The following is a 14,189-nucleotide window of genomic DNA, read 5'->3' as shown; positions in this document are numbered from 1 at the left end:
GAGGGGGCATTACTCGGGGCGGGGTGGGGGAGGGGGGCTGGATAGTCTGGAGATCCGCCCAGGAGACCGCTGGAGTGAAGCCAGATTCCTGACATACGGACCTCCGCTTCGTTAGTCTCGCAGTGCAGAGCCATGGCGACAGGCTCGTGTTCCACACCCCACTGGACTGCACGGGAGCCAGATTGCGTCATGCTGTCCATGCAGGGTCTTTAGAAGAAACTTTGACGGCTGGCGTGATTAGTTGGCCGCTTTTATAACGGGGCCAAAGTTTGACGCGGTTTTTCGGCCACGCCTGTAAGAGGACTACATGGGGTTCTTCGCCTGGCCACGTGTGATCTTCTCTACTTGCGTTACCTGGTCCGGAGATACAGCCAAGTCGTGCACCGGTGATTTGATGCCATACGGCTGTGTGGCGTACGGCTTGCTTGACAGCAGCAGGTCAACAGTGGCAACGGAAACACTAGCTTCCTTTTGTTGGCGCTCCTGCATGAACCAGGCCATAACCACACCACCGGGAATGGTGGAGAGCCTCCCTGCAAACCATTTCCTGTCTTCATCGGTTCCTGGTCTACTTGTTGCGCAGTAGTCCTTCTTGGCAGGCGGGTAGAGCGCATCTACGGTCTTCTCCTCGTCAGTACTCTTCCGTTTGGTCCAGCTGCACTCGCGGTCCGTTTTAGATACCGTGTGCCTTGCATGAAGTAGAACAACGGCCATGTGATGGCACCGAAAGCGATCATGTGGGCAGGCACACTCCGCACGCTCAATAGTACCATTGCTGTTGATGTCGACCTGCATGCAAGAATGCCCGGAAAACAAAAATAAGTAACATGTCAGCTTTGTGCCCTGTTATCGCACTTTCTGACTGCTCATTGTCTTGTTACAGTCGTGGATAGTGGCTTCGTAATTCGTTTCCGTGTGATTTCTTCGATTTTAATTAGTTTACACATCCAGTACACAAGAGAGAGATTGGAAGCTTTTTCACAACTCTGAGTTTCACGTATTACTACGATCATCAGGCAACAAAAATCGTAGTAATACGTGAAACTCAGAGTTGTGACGAAGCTTCCAATCTCTCTTGTGTACAAGGCTCTGCCCTACATGGGTATTGAGCACTCTTCGGACAGTGAAGCACACCACTTGATTACGTTTACACCTCCAGTATCATGATCTTGTTTATACAGTCACAGGACGGCAGCAGTACGTTAGCTTTGTGTAACAGTGTCTGTGCTGACTGTACTGTGTGCTGTATTAATGTGCGCTAACTTACAAGTTATGGTGTGTGTGTGTGCTGTGATGCTAAGCCTCGACCCTCTCACCGGCGGCGTTTGGCTGCACGAACAGCGGCCGTACGTTCCTGTACAGCATGGAGCTGCCGGCCGAGGTGAATCGCTACAAGGAGACGGTCGCTCTCAGACCTATAGGTCAGTCCAGTGTACAGGGCTTTGTTGTTGTTGGTAGTGGTGGGAAAGTACTATTTCATGGGTACAGTAGAGTAAAACCTGTAACTAAAGACCACCGTGACTAGCGACTAGCCTGGTACTACAGTAAAACCTGTAACTAAAGACCACCGTGACTAGCGACTAGCCTGGTACTACAGTAAAACCTGTAACTAAAGACCACCGTGACTAGCGACTAGCCTGGTACTACAGTAAAACCTGTAACTAAAGACCACCGTGACTAGCGACTAGCCTGGTGCTACAGTAAAACCTGTAACTAAAGACCACCGTGACTAGCGACTAGCCTGGTACTACAGTAAAACCTGTAACTAAAGACCACCGTGACTATCGACCAGCCTGGTACTACAGTAAAACCTGTAACTAAAGACCACCGTGACTATCGACCAGCCTGGTACTACAGTAAAACCTGTAACTAAAGACCACCGTGACTAGCGACTAGCCTGGTACTACAGTAAAACCTGTAACTAAAGACCACCGTGACTATCGACCAGCCTGGTACTACAGTAAAACCTGTAACTAAAGACCACCGTGACTAGCGACCAGCCTGCTACTACAGTAAAACCTGTAACTAAAGACCACCGTGACTAGCGACCAGCCTGGTACTACAGTAAAACCTGTAACTAAAGACCACCGTGACTAGCGACCAGCCTGCTACTACACACCACTTCGCCAGGCACGGACGGTCTCACATTCATACTATAGTTGTGCAGTGCAAACCTCTAACTATGGACCACCTGCCACTAAAGACCGCTTTCTCTGGCCCCAAGGGGTGGTCTTTAGTCACAGGTTTTACTATTTACTATTTTACTATTGCGCGTGTACAGTACTTGGTTGTACCTTGCTCCCAGTGTATGCAATGAGAGCCCTCCATCTGGCATGGCACCGAAAGGTCCAAAGGGTCATAATTCCACTGATCAATGGGTCGAGTGAACTCTCGGGCTATTGACTCGGTTTGGCGGAGTGTGTGTGTATGGTTGGGGGGAGGGGCAGGGGAGTGAGGAACGAAGGGGTACCCATGGAGGATTGTTCAACTAGACCATACAGTGGGAAGTGCAAGCGTCTGGGTCGCATCCCCTACAGTGATCGTCCAGACTCCAGACCACCTTCTGAAGTAGTCTTCTTGGCTGTACTCATCTTTCTTCTTTTGTGTACTCCAGAGCGCGAGTTTGCGTTACGGCACGGAGCACCAATCATTGCATTCGGTGTGGTGGATCACAGTGGACGGCACATAGCCAGCTCGTTCGAGATCTCAATGAACAGAGCGAAGAGTAAGTGTCCTTTTCCAGCTTGTTTTTTTATTTTGTGTTTTGTTTTTTGTTTTGTTTTTCTCTACAAAATCCACATATCTCCAGACTTGTGCTTCACCTTTTGGTGTACTTGGTGAAGAGTATCCTGTTTGTCTTGTCGTGTCACATGTCATAATTATATCTGGTGCTTCTGTGCAGGATCAAATAATTCTGAATCCGTAACAGTCTGTGTGTTTTATATGCAGTCAACGTGCTCATGATATATGTGTGTTTGTGTGTGTGTGTGTGTGTGTGTGTGTGTGTGTGTGTGTGTGTGTGTGTGTGTGTGTGTGTGTGTGCGCGCGCGCGCGTGTGTGCATATGCGTGCGTGCATGCATGCGTACGTCTGTGTGTGTTGTCATGCACATATGTGTGTTTGTAGGTGCAGACAATCGCGTTCCGCACTACGCCGTGTTCTGTACGGAGGAGCAGATCAAGGTTGTCACCCTGCCTGGTCTTAAGAACTTCTCCAAGTACAAGCTGTATGATTCTGACGGCTCTCAGGTTCAACGGGCCGGATTTGTTCAGACAGAGGGTGAGTGTTCAGAAGACACTAACGGCTGAAAGTCGTACATTGGCACCTGCACACACAAGTACACACACACAGTTTTCGGCATGTGTGCGCAAGCTTATCAACCGACCTATGCCCCATCTGATCCATTTCAGGTCGAAATATGCCTGTAAGCTAATCAGATAAATTCAGACAAACCTTCAGTCTAATCAACCTTCAGTTAACGTTATATCAACCTTCAGTTAACGTTATATCAACCTGGCAGCAAGTCATCTACTCATTGTACTGTCGCGAACATGGAAATCCAGTCGATTGACCGGGGCCGGCGCCCTCAGCGCGTACAGAACGCTGTGTGCAGTGCACATGTTGATTTGATGCGACCAGCACGCTGCAGCGCATAAAATCCATGTTGTGTGTGTACCGCTTATCCACGGCTGCATAGCCAGCGCCCTGAGGCCGCTCGGCGTGCGACCTGATTTAAATGTCCACGACAGTAAAAAAATACTTTGTAGTGATTGTTGTGATGTTGGTACTACACATGCTGCTACGTGTTGTAATTCAAAGCTTATCATGTGTGTGCCTTCTCGCGTGTGTGTGTGTGTACGTGTGCGCTTGTGCTTGCTCAGATGGCGCTCAGATGATTGGAATCATCTCCAATGAAGGCGATGCGCTACTGTTGTCTCTACCGGAGTTGACTGTTCGCATGCGCTCTCCAGCAGTGAGATGGGACGACTTCAGGTAAGAAACAGATCGCATACACCTACTATGGTTTCTAAGGTGTTTCTGTGACCCTACATTATGCTATAGCAGCCATTTGACCTCGGATTGCAGTACCCCGGCTATTAAGTACGGATGTAGATGGCCCTTGGAGGTGTGTTATCTTGAGGTTTCGCTGCAACTCCGAGTATCTCCTTCTGTCCATCTTTACGAGTATGCTGGTCTTTTAGTGCACCTTTCTGCCTAGTATGTTGTTTGCATTGTCTTCTGTTCATCCACTTATCGGCCTTGCTACCCATGGATCCACACAGTCCTGCTAACCCATTCCAATCCACGCATGCATACATTCATCACTCAGGTGTTTTCTCCCCATTATCCAGTGGTTCACTTGTTCACTCTCTTGGTGCCTTTCCGAGGCTTGGACCTTGTTGTTTCTGTCTTGCCCACACGCCGCTAGGTACCTACCACCTTACACGCCGTTCACTGCTTGTTCACTGGTGTGTGTGTATGTATCTGTCTGTCTGTCTGTCTGTCTTCTCTGTATGTCTGTCTGCCTGCCTGCCTGCCTGCCTGCCTGCCTGCCTGCCTGCCTGCCTGCCTGCCTGCCTGCCTGCCTGCCTGCCTGCCTGCCTGCCTGCCTGCCTGTCTGTCTGTCTGCCTGCCTGCCTGCCTGTATGTCTGTCCATGTGTATGTGTCCTGCAGAGGTCAGAGAACATTTGTATTGACACGTCGCTTTGAAGCTTTCCACATGCGCTCACCATCTCAGTTGCAGAGACTTGCCCTTGCACCCAGGCATAAGTAAGATCATAGATGTCCGTTGGTGCCTATAAACAAGTAGAATTGATCACCGTCAACAAACTGCAGGCACTCAGCAAGGATTCGGTCCTCAACGGATTCTCATACTTGAAAAATACAATCGTTGGTGTCCTTGTAGCTCGAGGAGAACCGTTGAGGGCTCTCTCACGAGCAACCCTGCTGCACACTCTCTATGAGCAGGCAACTTTGTGTGCACGTAATGTGTGTACGCGTGCACGCAAATATGTGTTTGTAAGTGTTGGTACATGGTGTGAGGTGGGGGTGAGGGGTACGTGCGTGCATGCTTGCTATGTATATGTTTCGGCGTGTGAAAATATGTTTCTTTACACATGTAAGCTTTTACGTTTTTCTTAATTCCTATTGTGTGTGTGTATGTTCAGGGTTGTTGCCAATTGTAACGTAGAGCTATTGGCAGAGCGCTCCACAACGCAATCGGCCGAGGCATCAGCGTCTGCAACCCCATCATCGGACACCGGCATCGAAAAGCGCACACTCTCCAACACTCTGTCCTCGGCATTTGGCAGTCTGTTCCATAACCGCACGCGAACACCATCGCCGAGCGGCACTGCAGACCAGCAAGCAACCGCGTCGGATACCAAGCGTAAGGGACCCCCAGTACCGGCACCTCCAGCGTCAAGGTCGAAAGCGAAGAGCGTCTCGTCACCAGCTGCCAAGGCCGATGCACCTGCCAATGAAACGGTAACTTATTCTACCTACTACTAGTTTGTGGTTGAGAAAAGAAGAATCGGCTCCTTCCAGCTTCATACGTTATGGTCAGGATGAAGTAGGTTGTAGGATAACCAAGAGGCTATCACCCCCCCCCCCCCCACCTATTTTCATTTCCTGCACCGGCATTGTTTGTGAATGGATGAGGGTCAACTCTTTGCCATAGCAGGTGCTTCACAAAACACATGCACATGCCTCCGGTCCCCCCCCACACACACAGACACTCATCACAGCTTGCTCCAGTGTCAAGTTGTTCTTTTCACAGGATCACTATCACAACATTGAACCATTCTCTTTGTTGACATCTCTCATGTTCCCCTTTGTAGGATTTCTTCGCCGATGAAGCAGCTCGTGCCGAGGAAGAGGGTGACTTTGTCAGCGAAGTGCTGAGTGGAATGGATTCATTCCATACTCCTCCTGAGTCCGTCTCTTCTCCGTCCCACGATGGTAAGCTACTGAGTGTGTTGTGCCATGCGGCCATTGTCCTCTCCTAGCCCACATCCACTTTCTCATGTTTCTCCTAGCTACGAACAGCTCTTGACTTTCCCTTTTTCTATTTTGCTGATATGTGCATTTTCCTCCTCCAACCCTTCCCCCCCCCCCCCCCCCCTGCTCCTCCCCCCCCCCTCCCCCCCCCCCCCCCCCTCTCTCCCGATGTCTGATTGAATGAAACAGCTCAGCCTGTCTGTATTCCTAGTTTCATTCATCCCAGGAGATACCATTCAACACTTTCTTGTGTCTATTCTTCCTGGCTTGTAGGTATTTGTGCTGGACCCTCGACCGTTTTCTCTTCCCCCTCTTCCCTTTTATGACCGAAAATCCGTCAAAACCGACCTAAAAAGGCGAAGTCAACTTACAACCGGGGCTAAGAGAAACAGGAAATCGAAGTCCATAGCATGGGGACTTATAACCTTGTCCGGCTCTCAACTGGTATAATATTATGGTATTTGTGTGTACTATTTCCTCTTGCTGTCCCTGTAGACAAGCCAACGCCCAAACCAAGAGCAACATCTACGCCTAGAGCAGGTTGGTACACTGTCATGGTCAGCAAGGGGCGTCTTCCCTAGCACTTCCTGTACTCCACACCTGCCATCCTCAAATCAACTGGTCTTTACGCTGCAAAGCTCTAATATCGGAATCAAATTTTCAGCCAGCAGCCATTACTTCCTGTATTGACTCTCCTGGGACAGAAACCAAAGCCAGTGTTGCTGTAACTTGGCAAAACAATCCTACTGTTCTAGTGTGTTGGCATTGTGATATGAAAGATACACAGTGAAACCTGTCTAAGACGACCACTCAACTGAGGGACCTTCAAAACGTGGTCTCTGTTACCAGGTGGTCTCCTTATACGGGTCATTTGACTGGAAATAGCATCCCTTGGTCCAGGTTTCAGTGGTCTTCTAGGACAGGTGGTCGCCTTATCCGAGTGGTCACCTTGACAGGTTTTTCTGTATAATTATATGGTTGATCCCTGAGTGTTGACTGCTCAGGATTAGAAATACATGTATGTGTGGGATAGAGCAGATGTGGTGCCTCTGCTGCTACTGTTTTTGCTGCTGCTGCTGCTGCCACTGCTATTTGTGCTTTCTGCTGCTGCTGCTGCTGCTGCTGCTGCTGCTGCTACTGCTGCTACTACTGTTTCTGCTCTACTGCTGCTGCTGCTCGTGGTGCTATTTCTGCTTTCACTGGTGTTGCTGCTGCTGCTGCTATTGATACTGATAGTGTGCTTTGTGTTCTTTCAGGGCCGCCGCAAACAGCTAATGAGCGCATGATACAGGTAAGACGTGAGGGGTATTCCACTTTGTCACAAACTGCCATTCAGTGTGATGCTAGGCTGTTAGAGGGTGCCAGGCGTTTGGCTTTCTTCCTCATTTCCCGTCTTCTCCACGTGCATGAACTTGTAACTGCTCTAATTTGTATACACTGACACACATACTATCCTCCTCTCCCTCTTTCTCTGCCTCTCCCCCCCCCCCCCCCCCCTCCTCTCTCTCTTTCTCTGCCTCCCCCCCCCCCCTCCCTCCTCTCCCTCTTTCTCTGCCTCTCCCCCCCCCCCCCCTCCCTCCTCTCCCTCTTTCTCTGCCTCCCCCCCCCTCCCTCCTCTCCCTCTTTCTCTGCCTCTCCCCCCCCCCTCCCTCCTCTCCCTCTTTCTCTGCCTCCCCCCCCCCCCTCCCTCCTCTCCCTCTTTCTCTGCCTCCCCCCCCCCCCCCTCCCTCCTCTCTCTCTCTCTCTCTCTCTCTCTCTCTCTCTCTCTCTCTCTCTCTCTCTCTTCTTCTTCTTCTCCTTCTCCCTCTCCGTCCTTCTATTACTCATTTATCTGTCTCTCTCACACACACACAGGCGGCATCAGAAAGAGGTGATCGTCTGACCGCGACAGACGTGCGGACGAAGAAAATGTCCGACTCAGCCGCCGGCCTTGCAGCCATCTCTGGACTGCTAGCGTCAAAGGGGTAAGAATATATTCTCTCACACAACACACACACAAGCATAACTACTGTTCCTGTTTAAACAATGTATGCCGAACACACATACACAGTCATGTACTTTATTGTCCGGATTATAAGCCCTGCTCAGATTGTCTGTCACGAAATACAAACATCTAGCCTGTTTATCGCCGTGCATTTGACAGTCGTATAAGCTACACTGACTTTTTCTGGTGTTGAACTACAAGTGTTTAGAGTGCGGCTTATACTCCAGAAAATACGGTAGGTACACAAGGGACAACGAAACTAAAAAAAAAAACTATTCATAACGAACCCTGTGTGATCCGAACAATCGCGGAAAGTGTTGATGGTTACTGAGCTATAGTTGTTACGGGAAAGTGTTGATGTTTACTGAGCTATAGTTGTTACGAGTGCAGTGCAGTGCATGCATATGTATATATGTGATTTGCATGGCAAGGTCTTTCTGCACTCTAGCCTGGTCAGTAACATGCATCGTACTGCTTTTAACTGCTATCTTGCATAGCCTGTTGACTTGCTAAATGTGTCAATACAATCAGTGTAATGTGCATGTGCATGCGTATGGGTGTGTCTGTGCATGTGTGTATGTGTGTGCCTGCATGTATGTGTGTGTGCGTGTGCGGGTATGTGTGCGACCATCATGCTCTGAGTGCAAATTGACTTTTGTAAAAACACAATGACATGCATGCTGTGAATGCAATGCATTGGGATTCTGTTTAACATCGGTGTTTGATCAGTGGTATGGAACTTTGTGTGCATACAAAGTGGTATGCATGTGTATGTTTGTGTAGCAGTGTTTAGTGTATCCCAATAAATAATATCAGGTTATTCCATACTCAATTAATTTATGCATTCTGCTGCTGGCTTAGATGTACCGAGAAGTACCGCCAGAGCGCCCCACCATCTCGTCCTTTCGTGGTATTGTGGAGTTGGTCTCCTGTCTGTAGGTCATACGACACGAACTTCGTACCCATGTTGCACGTTCTGCAGACAATCCGTACCTTTGAGCAGACACGAGCTCCACACAAAAGCCTGCTTAGTGTCACCTCAGTACACTAAGGCTCTCACACCATACAAGCTTCGTTGCACGCTGCCATACGATTTTCCTTTCCCTGGCTGTAGAATCAAGGTGGGGCGCTCTCGCGAGACGGGGTGCTCTGGCGGTACTTTACGGTACTAACGTTAGTGCTGTGGCAGTGGTGTATCTCCTCTCATTCAGTGCATGCATTGCAGCTAAGCATTTCTCTTAGCTCGGCCAATTTTGTCAGAAGGCAGTATTTCAGAACTATCGGCTGCTTGACGGAGTCAAAAATAGCTCCGAACCACCATTTTGAATAATCCTGATTTATAGGAGAGGTGGTACACTTCTTGTGATTAATTGTCACTATTCGGATGTTGTGGCTCTTGTTCCATTCTAATTCATGCATTTAACTGTGTACTCGCTGGCACGCATGCATTCCCGGTTGTCATAGCGATGACACCGAGGCAACCGCCGGAAATTCGAATGCCACTGAAGGTGCAGGTCCGCACAAAGACGGACTTCGGACGCGACAGGAATCCATTCCCAACGATCGTAAGTCTGATGGGAACTAATCTGCTAAGCACCGTAATCCTTACTAATCCCTCAATAAGCCCATTGTGCATTGCCAAATATGGAAGGTATGAGTAATGCATGTGAGTACGCTGCGATCAGCAATGCACTGTGTTCAACACCCCAGACGACCATGCCCAGGTGGCTGTGTGGGGTGTTTATGGTACAATTATTAATTACGTCATTGCACAATGGGCTTATATGGCAATCTTTACGTTTACTGTCTCCTTGACGATTATTCAAATTCCTCAATATCAAGAAGAGAGTACATAACCGCCAAAAGGGTGCAGCAGCCTGTACTATATTTACCCATTGCTGCGGCAACAGCAGCGCTTCACATCACATGCCATAGTTCAATGTAGGTCTGCTGGCAAACAGTGCAAAGCAAAGAGCAGAGAGTTGTACGGAGAGCAGGGGATTACGCACAACCAGGTAGCTGAAATGCTCGTCTTGCAAACCGTGTGCTCAGGTTTGTCACGTGATGTAGACTTCTGCCGTCACAGACACCTCAGGCTGGAGTTGCACACGCTTGGGAGTTACGTACTCTTGGTTCGACCAACACTCGCACAGTGTGTATGTATGTGTGTATGTAATATTATGTATGTGTGTATGTAATATTATGTATGTGTGTATGTAATATTATGTATGTGTGTATGTAATATTATGTATGTGTGTATGTAATATTATGTATGTGTGTATGTAATATTATGTATGTGTGTATGTAATATTATGTATGTGTGTATGTAATATTATGTATGTGTGTATGTAATATTATGTATGTGTGTATGTAATATTATGTATGTGTGTATGCTGGTTAAATCCGATTGATAGACTCGACTACAGTGCAACCGGGTGCTGTCTATCTCAGACGTGCGACACTGGACAGTACACAGTGCAGAGCACTATCTATTCAAAAACGGATTGTGTTTCAGCGCACTGTACTGTACTGTACTGTCTGGCCTCTTGGCTAGTGCCACCTGACATTGTGCACTCCAGATGGGTGAACATGGTGCAGTGCATAGTGCAGTACATAGTGCACGGTGCACGGCACTACCTATTCAACGAACGGATTTCATTCCGGAGCACTGTATTGGTCTCTTGGCTTGTGAAACTCAATTTTGATCTTTGTATGCATCAGTTCCACATAGTCTTTGATGTTAAAAGAGTGAAGGATGACTAATGTTGTAAGACGTCTGAAATGGAGTGGCGATTGTGGTAGTGGTGGTTTTAGCGCCGTGCTGGTACGTTTGTGAATTTTGCTGTGTGTGTATGCGTGCGTGCGTGTATAAAAGTTGTTGTTGTGATGAGATTAAAATTGTATTGTACTTGTATATTGTGTGCATTGTGCATAATGAGTTTCTGTATGCATGGTACTGGGTTAGAGGTGCAGCCGCGGCTAATACCAGTTACTAGTAACATCTAACCAATCAATAAAGTAATTCCACCTCCACCAAACCCGCTCTCTGGCCGACCTCACACACCAACAACATGACTCCAAGTTGTAGATACTGAGAAATAGTTTTCACTCTGTACAGCGCTGTTTCGACCACTATATGTCTCATCAGTGAAGGCTGAGAATAAAGAATGGCTAGAATTAATTTGAAAGCACGGTTTTATACATCTAACCAATCCAAAAATTAAATTCTTCTTCGGACTCATCATGACCAGACTCTCTATACAGCATGCTAGCTTCTAACCAGGCAATTACCAAAGGGATATATCGAAAAGGAAGGATCTCGTGTCTTTATAATGCGTGCGTGCCTACCGCATTATCTCTAATATAAGCACGGTCGTAAAATAGCAATGAAAAATATCAATTGTGCACTCATAACCATGTATAAACAATTAAAATGAAACAATTCCAGAACGTTTTCGTGTGACCATCATCAGTGGAACATCGTCACATAGTAAGAATCACTAAAACAACCAGTTATATAGCTACAGACACACGAAAACGTTCTGGAATTGTTTCATTTTAATTGTTTATACATGGTTATGAGTGCACAATTGATATTTTTCATTGCTATTTTACGACTGTTGTCTCCTCGTCGGTTATTTATAAGCACGGTCCTTTATTTTTTCAATGTACCTCCGCCCCGTGCTATTAATGGAGACGTTCCTTTATTGGAGACTTCCATTATTATTTCAACCTCATTTCAGAGGCATGTTGCCATGCCAAATTCATGTCAGACACACACATTTCAGGGTTTTTTCGCCGGTACAGATAATGAATTTACACAGTGTGCTTTTAATGGAGACTGAGCACTTTATTTTTTGAATGCCGCCCCAAGGTGTTCTATTATTGGAGACTGTGCTTATATTAGAGATAGTGCGGTATGTTTGTTAATGTGTGTTTGTATTCATGCTTGTATCCGTGTATCCGTGTGTCCATGTGTGTGTGTGTATGTGTGCGTGTCACCATGTACACTGCGGGTATGTGTACAGCAAAAGGCCATGAGGACCTGGAAATGATACTGGATTTGCCGGTAAGTAGCTCTATGCGTCTGCTTTGCTGCTTCATGATTTATCACAGCGATGAATAACATTAGTGAGGCGGAATTTTTTTCTAATTGTCCGCAAACTCCAACGCAGCCACTAACACATTTAAACTTTACTTCTCAATGCCAAAAACGGTCTCTTCACTGCGATTCAAACCAAAATTGAAATTAACATTACACCAAATTTTCGGGCCTGACCCATCATCAGGATAATTCATTAATTCATTGGTGTAATGTTTATTTTAATTTTGGTTTGAATCGCAGTGAAGAGACCGTTTTTGGAGTTGAGAAGTCAAGTTTAGAGGCGGAAATTGTGGGAAAACACCTCGCCAGCATTATTCATTGCTGTGATACAACGTTGTCTCTGCACCGCTTGTCTCATGATTGTAAGGACCGTAATCTAAGTAAAAACAAGGTCATTTCCAGACGACCAAGTTCAGTTTTGGTTGTTGCCGAAATTGAAAAAAGTATTTAGCTTTGGTACTCCGTATTTTTTGTTTGTTCTTCAGATAACAAGTACATGATGTAGACAGCAGCTAATCAAATTTCTGTTGTTTTGGCATGTGTGTGTGTGTGTGTGTGTGTGTGTGTGTGTGTGTGTGTGTGTGTGTGTATGTGTGCGTGGGTGTTTGCGTGCACACGTGTGTACGCATGCATATGTCTGTGTGTGTATGTACATGTGTGTGTGTACGCGTGTGTGAACTCACTCACAGACAACCCGCACTCGTGAAGTGAACATTGACGAAGCCGCAAACAGACATGACAAACCGGCCGGCACAGACCCGTCTCCGCTGGCAAAGCCAAGGCCACATCCACGCAAATCATCATCGTCATCATCCACCGCAGCCGCACAGCCACGCACTAGAGTCCAGGGCAGCAAGAAGTGGTGGAGGCTGAAATGAGAGCCGTGGATGTCCGTCTTCCTACAAACGTCTTTCTGCAAACGGGCAGCAAGTGTGCTTGCTGCCGTCTGTGTCTGGGTATGCCTGCGTATGTGTGTACGTGTGTATCTATATTCTATTTCTCTCTCTCCCTCTCGCTGTCTGTAATGCACTATGGTGGCTAAGCCTGCTCAAAGGCGTGAAGCGCCTAATGCCTTGAGCCTCTCAATGCCTGCTCAAGACTCTTGAATCGTATGACATGTGTACACACTACAGACACTCGCACGCATGCACGAACGCCCACACACACGAACACACACACACACACACGCACACAAACACGAACACACGCGTATGCATGCGCGCACGCGCGCGCACACACACACACACACACACACACACACACAGTGTGCATTGGCTGAGCATGTGCCCCTCGTCTATACTAAACCCTGCCCATACCATTTGCACACAGCTACTCTGTACATTATTACAATGCAATAATAGAATTACCAGCAATGTTTCCATAGTGATCGTAACCATGGTGTTAATACCGCAATACCGTATGCCTGATCCCGTACTGTTGCTGCTGTACATGCACTGCAATTGAGCACAGACAACAGCGTCCGTCCGTTCTCCACTCTCCTCCCCATCGCTCGCCTCGGCTCACGGGGACCACGATTCGTGTTGCTGTTCCAGAACGTGTGCACCAGCACTGCTCGGACTGTGCAATGTACAGAAGTATGCCGCGTGTGTGCTTGTGTGTGTGTGTGTGCGTGCGTGTGCGTGTGTGTGTGTGTGTGCATGATGAGATAACACAGAGACTTTACAGTTTACGACCCTGTGCTGTTCGTATGATTTCTAGAAAGGTTGCCGCGCCGATGTTTTTAACTGACCGTATCCTGACTTTCCTCCCCCAGTTGCATTTACCGTTCTTTCTCTCTCCACTTTCTTAACTGCATTCCATGTCTCTCACTGCCTGCCCTACAGCTGCTCTCACCGTCTGCTTGCATTCTGTGCTTATCTTACACTAGAGATTACCTGCGGAGAGTAGTAAAATACCTGTATTTTTACTACTCCCTGATTATACCAGCGCTGGATTGTGAATAGGACGTCTAGCCTGGCTGGCTGTTTACACAGTGCTGTGGTACTGTGTATGGCAAGCCATTCCAACTGTATACGATATACGATTGTTGTGTGTACCGGCGGTGACTTTGATGACTACCAACCAGAATTGTGCAGTGTG

The 14,189-nt window shown here is 47.6% G+C and overlaps 1 protein-coding gene across 2 annotated transcripts in view; it reads left to right on the top strand.

Annotated features, from left to right (window-relative positions):
* LOC135824835 (LLGL scribble cell polarity complex component 2-like) overlaps window positions 1–14,177 on the top strand; it is a 38,526-nt gene extending 24,349 nt beyond the window's left edge. Inside the window, exons 17-29 of one of the 2 annotated variants that reach the window (XM_065337554.1) lie at window positions 1,302–1,421; window positions 2,615–2,725; window positions 3,126–3,278; window positions 3,881–3,992; window positions 4,675–4,770; window positions 5,169–5,487; window positions 5,841–5,961; window positions 6,496–6,540; window positions 7,257–7,291; window positions 7,855–7,964; window positions 9,449–9,549; window positions 12,013–12,053; window positions 12,779–14,177. In XM_065337554.1, the coding sequence (XP_065193626.1) occupies window positions 1,302–1,421; window positions 2,615–2,725; window positions 3,126–3,278; window positions 3,881–3,992; window positions 4,675–4,770; window positions 5,169–5,487; window positions 5,841–5,961; window positions 6,496–6,540; window positions 7,257–7,291; window positions 7,855–7,964; window positions 9,449–9,549; window positions 12,013–12,053; window positions 12,779–12,967 (1,553 nt within the window). In that variant the 3' untranslated portion in view covers window positions 12,968–14,177. The remainder of the gene's footprint in view (window positions 1–1,301; window positions 1,422–2,614; window positions 2,726–3,125; window positions 3,279–3,880; window positions 3,993–4,674; window positions 4,771–5,168; window positions 5,488–5,840; window positions 5,962–6,495; window positions 6,541–7,256; window positions 7,292–7,854; window positions 7,965–9,448; window positions 9,550–12,012; window positions 12,054–12,778) is intronic. The other variant, XM_065337555.1, reaches the window with a different exon arrangement.
* The last annotated feature ends 12 nt before the right edge of the window (window positions 14,178–14,189 follow it).

This window comes from Sycon ciliatum, chromosome 9 (assembly GCF_964019385.1).
Source record: "Sycon ciliatum chromosome 9, ocSycCili1.1, whole genome shotgun sequence".
Taxonomy (NCBI): Eukaryota; Metazoa; Porifera; class Calcarea; order Leucosolenida; family Sycettidae; genus Sycon; species Sycon ciliatum.
Note: the sequence above shows the minus strand (reverse complement) of the source record. Positions and strands in the feature narration are given on the sequence as shown.